This window comes from Vigna radiata, unplaced genomic scaffold (genome assembly GCF_000741045.1).
Source record: "Vigna radiata var. radiata cultivar VC1973A unplaced genomic scaffold, Vradiata_ver6 scaffold_393, whole genome shotgun sequence".
Lineage (NCBI taxonomy): Eukaryota > Viridiplantae > Streptophyta > Magnoliopsida > Fabales > Fabaceae > Vigna > Vigna radiata.
Window position 1 is genome coordinate 55,589 of NW_014542625.1, and position 9,758 is coordinate 65,346.

The window sequence follows — 9,758 nt, forward strand, 5'->3', positions numbered from 1 at the left end:
TAAAGATTCCATAGAGATTGTGCAGGATTCCATTCAAAAATTCTTCCAAATTCCCTTCACTCACACAACATTTACACTCTACAATAACAAATTGTGTTTACGATCGTTTGTGTTAGTGGAGTTACTAGTTAGCACAGTTAGCAGCACCAAATCAAAATCAAAGTTCTTATTTGTACAATTCATGAGCTAGACTTATAAATCAAAATAAAAAGGGTCTTACATATACGATGTACCAAATTCCGGGGAGTCTATATAAGCCACACGTTTTCTTAGCCAGATCTTAGTACCCTTACGGAATGAAACTATTATATGTTTCTTAAAACTGTGATACACAACTTCCTTTTTCACAGATACTATTACTTTTCTATTTTTCTTGTTATGACCGCAATTGTTTATATGTTGTTGGTGATAATTAATCTTCATTAAGAAACCTGGTTTACTGCTATTAATGGATTTCCTTTCTTAAGTTTTTTTCCTAACTAATAGACGAACATTTTGAGTGTGAATCATATATTATCATGCAATTTAAAAGTAACCCTCTTTCATGATTACAAATATGAGAAGTAATGATAAAACTTTGTGCATAAAAGAAAACTGAGATTGAAAGAAGAGAATAATGTTGTCCAAGGATTGAGTACGTTCTTACAAGGTGGAGACGTACCAATCTAATCCACTTTTCCACCAAACGAGTCCAAGCTGTACTTCTCCCCTAAGTGGCTGGGATGTTTCCATCCTCTTTCTCCAATAGAGTTGAGACTTTACTTAGCTAAGTCAATTTAGACAGACACTCAGATATTCAAATCAGAAACACACTCCAATACTCGAGTGAGAAATAAATTTCGATATTTAAGTCAATAAAAGACATTTTAATACTTAAATCAAAAAATTCTTTGATATTCAAGTCAAATGAAATATGAAATACTAGATGCAATGTCAGTGTAAAAATCATACATAGGGAATAGTGTGTCCTTTTGTAATATTTGCAAGTGATTTTACTTGAGTGCACCTAAGCTGAGTAGGTGAGACATAATCTGTCAGTTTAGGGTAATATAATCTCTGACGTGTCTCCTAATTGGTAATTAACAATCATTTAGCTTACATGTATTTTGCTGAGATGATATTGTGTAGTGGTGAAGACATGATTTAAGTTATGTCCTATACAGAATGAAAGCAGAAAAGAAGAGAGGGAGGTTATAGAAAGTGTATGTGGAAAAGAAAGAAATGAATAGAGGTGAATAAGAAGGTTGAAAGCAGAGAGATAGAAAGGGAAAGAATTGAAGGAGGAGTAGAGTGAAACTGGGACCATATTGCCGTGAGGAGGACCAACATAGAATAGTATAGCCAATGGGGTTGGCTCCCACCATGTCCTTGCACAAATACACAAACCCCAAAACACCCGTGGTCTGCCCTTTAATTTGCCTCCTACCCCACAATCCTTCCACATCACCCTCTTTCCACCATCTCCATAAATACCCCCTCATCACCCTTCTTATTTCTCATCATCTTCTTCACTCCATCTTCTCTTCTCATTCATCACATCTCAACCACTCAACAACATGGCCATTAGAAAATCAAACAAGCTTCCACAACATGCAGTCTTGAAGCAGATCCTTAAGAGGTGTTCAAGCCTAGGAAAGAAAAACGGGTACGATGATGATGGCCACCCCGGTGATGTCCCAAAAGGCCACTTCGCTGTTTATGTGGGTGAAAACAGAACTAGGTACATTGTGCCAATCTCATTCCTAGCTCACCCCGAGTTCCAATCCCTCCTTCGACAAGCCGAAGAAGAGTTTGGCTTCGATCACGAGATGGGTCTCACTATTCCTTGCGAAGAAGTTGTCTTCAGGTCTCTAACATCCTCGTTGAGATGAAACAGACAAGGGACGAGGTTTATTTTACACCATGGTTCTGACTGAAGAGGATGGCCAAGATGAAGCACCACTTTTTGCTTCTTTTTTCTCCCTTCGTCATTGCCGTTTTCATTGGCCTCCCATTCACATTCTTCTTCATTTGCTATTTCTAAATCCATCTCATTCTTTTCTTGTCTTTTTTTGTGGGTTTGTCGAAACAACCTGTTATGAAGTCAACTGCGACTCTAACTTTGTTTCCATGAAGATTTCATGGGTAGAAAACTGTACAAATGTTTGAAGTTTTCCTCGCAGAGGTTTCTATATAAAATACCCTGTGAGAGATGTTTTATGTCAATGAAACCACTTCATGTATGTTCTATACTCCTGCTTCTTCAAATTGAAATAACCAAGATCTGCAACATTAGTGTATAAGGAAAATCTAAAACTGAAAAAGATCAAGTTGTGGTGACGGATTACAAGAAAGTTAAAAAAGAATTTTAGTATTAAACTCAGTTTTTTAAGAGTTTAGTTTTTTCTGTTAGAAAACTGTGTATTATTCAGAAAAAAAAAATGAAAGGAAGTTAATGGACAGTACCATTGTTGTACGGGTTAACACTGTACGGCTTGGCTTAACTTTTAAACAATCCCAACTTGCTAGAAAATGAAAGAAGGCAATCACATTGTAAGATTTTCTACAGTGATTATTGTGGACATCTTTTATCTTTTTTGCCTCGTATATTATTTATCATATTTACATTTTTTTTTTCCATCTCTAGATGTCAAGTGGTATAAAAGTGTTAATTCATCATTTTTCTTTCACCTGTAGAAATGTATAGCAACCAAAATCATGTCAAGTTTCCTCACTTTTGTAGCTTGTAAGTATGTTTTTTTAAACCATGAATAGTGTCTGAGTTTGAATGTGACATTAACTAAAAAAAGTAAAACATGTTAAGGAAGATTAACTATGAAACCTCCCACAAGTTCCATTGCTTGTTTATCAATGTCTATCTATGGCACAATGCTGATGATAAAGTTGGAATCTGTAATAATACTGATAATGAAGTTTTTTTGGTTGAGAAAAAAATAACAGTTGATAAGGTTTAAATGTCTTAGGAGAACAGTCATATTTTAAATGTCTCTGGTAAGTCCATTGAAAGTTGTAACTGACTCAACCTAATCACATTTTCGTACACTAAATCTTGGCTGAATTTTTTAAGGTTATTTAAGCTGAAGTTTTACATTGTGAATATTCATTAAGTTCATCACTTTCACGATCATCACAATAAATGATTCCTTATCTTAGAAAAAAATTAAAGAGTATTTTAGGATTAAAGCAATTGTGCTAATTAATAGTATAAGAAAAACCAGAAAAGAAGTTGGATTGGAAGGACCATAGTTTTAAGCCAATATGAGCAAAGTGGTTGTTAATGATGAAGACAGGGCATAAATGATGGTTGTGGCCATGAGCAGACCTAGACAATAACCCTGCAAGTACTACTACCCTTACAACCCTTTCTCTTTTCCAAAAGCTCATACACTTTTTTACATGCCCTCTCAAGTTGATAGAGACCAAAAAACTGCCTAACTGTATTACATTTATTTGATTAATGGCAATACTAATAGCTTCACTTTACACTCTACTCCTCCTCAATTATTTCTTGCACTAAGAAAATCACATTTTCAACTCTTCCACAAAACTTACTAATTTCACTTTCATTTTTTGTGTTATTCTATAGAATTGAAGTTTCACATATCGACCCAAGTGTAAGCAGATCAAGCTCTTACTTTATACTTTAAATCATAGTAACATTTGCTGAACTTTAATGCAAAACTTTATTATATAACTCATAGTAAAATTTAAATTTTGAAGGAACACAACCTCAAACAAGCTTTATCTGAACACAAGGCTGAAAAATAAGTTTGAGAGTAGCTGGTTTTCCTTTTGGAGGAGGACCAGCAGAGAAAATAAGAGTGTGTCTGTGCTAAGATGGTCCTGTGCATTATTAATGCCTCTTTTTCTTTCTTTTGGTTTCAGCCACAAAAGACTTCTGACCACTGACATTCACAACTCCCTCTTGTAAGTTATAACTGCCTTGCTGCATCGCCAACTTGACAACTCCCTTAGCACCAAAACATTCATCATGTGTCTTCTCCTTCCTACATTAATCTAATTCTCAGTGTCCCTTATGAGAAAGGAAAATATAAAAAAACAGAAAATATCTTCTCTCATTACTCTCTTGTCCATGCCTTTGTTTTCTCTCTCTCTAGCTCGTTCACACAACTACACATGATGGTTTGATCTGTCTGGACCATAAAAGATTCAATATAATTTAAAGAACACAACACAAACTTCTTCAGACAAATATATGCAACTTGGGACTACATCATTTTCTTCATTATATGGCAAGAGGGTATATTGATTTTGCAGGTATCATATAGATAGTGAAATGATAAGAAAAAGAAAAACTCTGCATTATGGTTTGTAATAACTAAACTTATTCATTTTAATACATCCTGCAAACTCTATTTTTCAAACTACATGCAGTTCTATATTTGTTTTCCTTTTTGCTATATCCATTAGTTTCTATCTCCAATAATGCATTTGCACTTTGCCTGTACTTCACAGTTAACTTGCTGATACAGCAAATTCCCAATGGAATAATGTAGGTATTATTATTTTTCACTTTATTACTTGGATATTTGAGATCTACTGTGTGCAATTTCAATGCTGGAATTTTTCCCTAGAAACTAGAGTGTCCCACCCATGTGTTCTCTCAATTTCGTGGAAGCTTCCCATCTTCAACTATTAAACAAATTGAGAGATTCAGACTGGTAATATCCAATCAGTGTTACCTTTTTGTTTTCTATTGCCAATTATGTCTAACATCATGCAAATAGGATATATTTGGTTTGTTTTTATCATCATAAAAAACATCAAAAAAAAAAAAGATTATGCATAGTACAAGGGCTCATGTGGGTAAAAAAGAAGTGAAATAGCTAAACTAAATGGTGAAAGTGAAAAAGGAACAGCTTTTTTTGAACAATGACACATATGTTGTACCAAAGTCAATGTTTTAATTATGTATAGTAATATGAACACCAAAGTGGACTTACCCTGCATAAGGGCTTGTTTTGTATACTGGTATTTAGACCCTGCATGTGCATGTGTATGCAAACATAAATACAAAGACAGAGCACAAGCTTTCCCACTGACCACCCTAGAAAACCTAGCTATGTCTATGTGCCATAACATCTGAGGAACAGGGAACATTTGTCATTGCATTAAAATACATAACGGTCTAATTTTACTGTAAAAGTGAATCTGTTGGTATCTGATCAAATACAAGTAAGCAACTTCAAATCCAGCTCAAATACCTTTGATTGTACCAATTGTTTTTTCAGTTTTTGTTTTGCCTTTTATTTATTGTGATCACTATTGAGGTTGGGCTAACGACAGTGAAAATGACCCTAAGAAAGGGATTGAATGTGGGGTGTAATGTAAGTATAGAGAAACCGTGTTGGGCTGCCGAGACATATTTGAGAGAGATAGCAATGGCACCAATAAAGACATAGTTTTGCCACCATTTGCGGCATGGCCTGCTATATCATAAATTCTGTACTCATTTCGCCTCATCTTATCTCTAAAAAATATATTTATCAATTTAAAAAATCAACATAATATCGAATAAAAATAATAAAGTTAAATATTTTATAAAAAAAAACTTAAAAATTAATTATTTTGAAGGTGGCATATCTTATCAAAAGCTAGGGAATATTCCGTGGTTGATGTCAAAATTTCCAATTTGGTTTCAGGTGTTAGTATTATTGTTGAAGAAGAAGGAAGGGACAAAATTGTCTTCTCATATCAAAAGTACGAATCCCATATCGGGTCCAACAGGTTTGGGGAACTGTAATCTCACCCGCCGTCACCTATCCAAGAAAGAAAAGGGCAAAACTAAAACGCTGATTATGAATCCACCGAAATGTCGCTGTGATGTAGCGCTAAGAGGTGATCGAAGTTCGCACGGTGCTGGACCCCACCATAATTTGGTAGGTATGAGCTGCACGTGATTGACGCCCCCACAACACAAGGGCATCACAAAAAAAAAAAAAAAAAAACTCTTATTCCTTCCATCACATGATCATACTTCGTTCACGAATCAAACACCAATCATCATATACGTAGAATGCATGAACGACTCTTACAACCCCAAATGCATTGTGCATGTATTTTTATAATGCATCAAAATAACAATAGTTGTTTTGTTTTCTTTTGTATTATGTTCTCTTACATTCGAATTTTTTAATGAAAAGATTATTATAAGTTATAAGAATTAATGATTGTTTTGTTTAATGAAGTTTATCCGAAGGTCACGCTAGATAGATACATGTTTCTGATTTATTTTTTTTTCATTATTCTTTTCATCTCTATCTTAATTTCTTGACTTTGTGTGTATAATGGGACTTTTCTGTTTTTATATAGACCAATCTGTTTTGACAGAATTGACAACACTGTTCGTTAATCTCATTGTTAGTTATAATAAGTTTTATTATAATATATAATCTTATTTCTATTGTTACTAAAATAAACCTTTTTTAATTATTAATAACATAATAAATTGAATTTAAGGTCAAAATCAAGCAATAGAAAAAAGAGCCAAATTTTAAATAGTAGAAACATGCCATTTGCAAATGCAGTGGATTAGGTGTGCTTAGGGAATGATAGAGGTTAGACGTCTATTTTATAGATGACATGACCAATCTCTTATACCCAAACCAATTCATGACACTTTCTTTCATAAATAAATTTTCTTTTTGAAAACGGAAAATAGTCTTCCTTTCTATTCTCTATCTACTTTTTCTGGCTTTTTTTTTCTTTAATTTTTTTTTCAAAAATATAAATTTTATTGTATCTATATGAAGTAAAATTTTATAAACAAAATTTATTTTTTATTGGGTAACATATATTTAAATATTTTTTATATAATAAATCAAACTAAAAATAAATAAAACAAATAAAAATTTTATTGAAAATAATCCCAAGTCTAAATTTAAATCTTAATATTGGATAAAAAAGACAATTAAATATCATATAAAAAAAACTCATAAATTCATTGGTTTAAAATTTTAAATTAAAAGTAATATCAATTTTTTATATAGATTAATTCAAATGACACATATATATTCTCTTCCTAAACTTAAAAGAAATTATCACTAGTATTGGTTCAATTCTTTATAACGATAAGAAAAAATTATAATTATATAAAGCTTAAACATAAAGTATGCATAACTTTTTTAACAACTTAATTATATATAGATTCCCACTTAATTAAAAGTGATTAAAAGTGGTTTACATGTATGCATGTATGCATGAAACTCTTGAAGCATTCCGAAACATTGAAATGGGGGAGGGCATGGAAGTGTTATAGTTTTAATATTTAAAATTTTGATGCATAGATAAAAAAGATGTAACTTTTGAGAAAAGTAGAATTGTTTAGGGTTTAGCATGTGGGAAATGATAGCATGAGGACCCAAGATGAGGAAAAATGTTGTGAAGAATCCAATAAATGAGAAGACAAGATCCATTGAGGCTGACCCAAGTAATGCTTTCCTTCCAAACAATAAGTTGGTCTCGGATTGGATACTTTTAGACCATCATTATTCAAACACTCCAACTGGGTCCTCTCTTTTACTTTTCTTAACCCTCAATTATCACTCTCATGCCAATAATCACAATCACTACGCTAACCCCACAACATTTTCAAACATTTTTCATTACCATACAACCTTAATTTTTCAAACTACCCTCCAATACAAGTTAACATTCATGAATTATGTGTACACAGTCAATGATTTTGCTTTAAGGAACAGAATTCCCGTTAATTCATACCACTCCAACGACTTCATATATATCTATATCTGTGCTTGCACATGCACCTCTCTATTCTTTCTAGATTTACAACAGTATATCCACTCACCGTACTCACTGCCTTTCCTTTTACATTGTCAGCAAAAACAAACCCGTGATCCTTTTCATCTTCCAAATTCCACACTTTTTCTCTTTTCAAGAATCATAGTTTTACTCTTCAAATTCATCAAAGAACATACATATTATACACACATAAAATACCTACCTTAATTGATAAAAGGTATTTTTAAACGATGTTAAAAGCAAAAATATGTGAAAGTTTGTCATAGAATGAACAATATCTTACTTGAAAATTCGTGTGTTGACTCTACCTGTAATTAATATTAGAGTCGATGGTTAATCTTAGTGATTGACTCAGACGTATGTGTTCCTCTAGGTAAATTCATGGTAGGCAGTAAGTGGCAGACTGTTGGGAGAATCTCACTTTTTCTTTCTTTTTCTCTCACTCACTTTCTCTCCAGCGAAAGCATTCCCAATCAAACCATCGACTCTGATACTACTGTTAGGAAAATCTCACTATACACACTCATAACATGACTCACAATAGATTGAAAAATAAAATTATTTGTATGGATCACGTTATAAATGTGTATAGTGAGATTTTTCCAACACAGGTAACTAGATAAATAATAGAATGTGAAGAACGAAAGATGTTCAGAGAAAATAGAGAACCATAGTCCTTTATTTAAAAAAAATTATTAAAATATGAACAAAAATCTTACATCAAATAAAAATAATAAATTGATATGAATTTGTATAAATATAAGCTACTTGATAAGAAATCTTTTAAAAGTGACAAAAAAAATATGTAGATAATTATATAAAAATAAAAACCTATTAATTTATTATCTTCAAAGATTTTGAGTTAAAAATATAATCAATCGAATTGATATGTAATTGATGTCATGTTTTCACGTAAACTTTTATTATTGAAAATCTTTATAGAAGGATACTACTGGTTATCCTTATTAAAGTTATATAAAATTGTTTGTTATTGTTAGATTTGTTTTCCGTGGCTAACCTAACATTGGGTATGCATATGCATAACTTTATGTCAGAAGATTTATGAGTACTAAAGATTGAACGTAATGATCTGAAAATGTTCATTGTACGGATTGACAGAAGCAAAGCTGAATTCTTGGTTCGTTGATTGAGAAAAACGATATCATTCAAAAGATCAATGATAAAAAAAAAGTGAGGAAGAAAAAGCATGGTGTGATCGAGTCCATATCAGACAAAAAGAGAGATAGAAAGATAGCATGCACTTGCAGCAAATCATGGTGAAACGAATGACTGTGATTTAGATTTTGATTTAGACTATGATGTTTGTAAAAAAAAAGAATTAATAATTTTTTACAATAAAATACATGTTATTATTCTATTTGTTTGTTTAAATTTATATTTTAAAACATATTTAAAACGGACTAGTATTAAGATATTTAAAAATTTTGAATTGCTTCGTTTAAATAGTTTTAGGCTGTCGAACAAATAAGTATCTTGAACCTACACCGGAATATTAATGACGATTCTCAAATATCGTAGAAAAGAATGAATTACGATAAAATAAAATACAATAAAAACAAAGACAAGAAATAAGTTATCTATTCTTCGACCAATCACAAATCATCACATAAACATTATAAAAAATTGTTAAAAAAAATTATTAAAACAACTTTCTCCTTTTGATTCAATGTCAATTTTTCGTAAAATGATGATACTTTGAGTAGGCCACAACATTACATTATTAATAAACCTAACCACATACAATAGAAATCTTTATCGTTGCAATTGTTTTCTTTTTCTTCTTCTTTATGTCATATGCATATGATATAACCCATCTTTTCCATTTGCATGTTATCTTGCTTGCTCAATTATTGCAAATATGAAAATTCTTTTGGATAGAAAAGCTCGTTGGATTTAGATTAGGAAGCTCATGTCAAATCACACTTATCTCCTCTATATGAAGATTTAAGACCACA

General features: G+C 31.8%; 1 protein-coding gene across 1 annotated transcript; it reads left to right on the forward strand.

Moving 5' to 3' along the window:
• Positions 1-1,211: 1,211 nt before the first annotated feature.
• On the forward strand, positions 1,212-2,231 carry LOC106780526 (auxin-responsive protein SAUR50). Its single transcript, XM_014668826.2, has one exon. It carries the CDS (start codon positions 1,557-1,559, stop codon positions 1,869-1,871), a length of 315 nt encoding a protein of 104 aa, XP_014524312.1. The 5' UTR covers positions 1,212-1,556; the 3' UTR covers positions 1,872-2,231.
• Positions 2,232-9,758: the final 7,527 nt, after the last annotated feature.

Bases quoted from the DNA above. Each gene is read 5' to 3' on its own strand.
- LOC106780526 (XM_014668826.2), top strand. From the start codon at position 1,557: ATGGCCATTAGAAAATCAAACAAGCTTCCACAACATGCAGTCTTGAAG.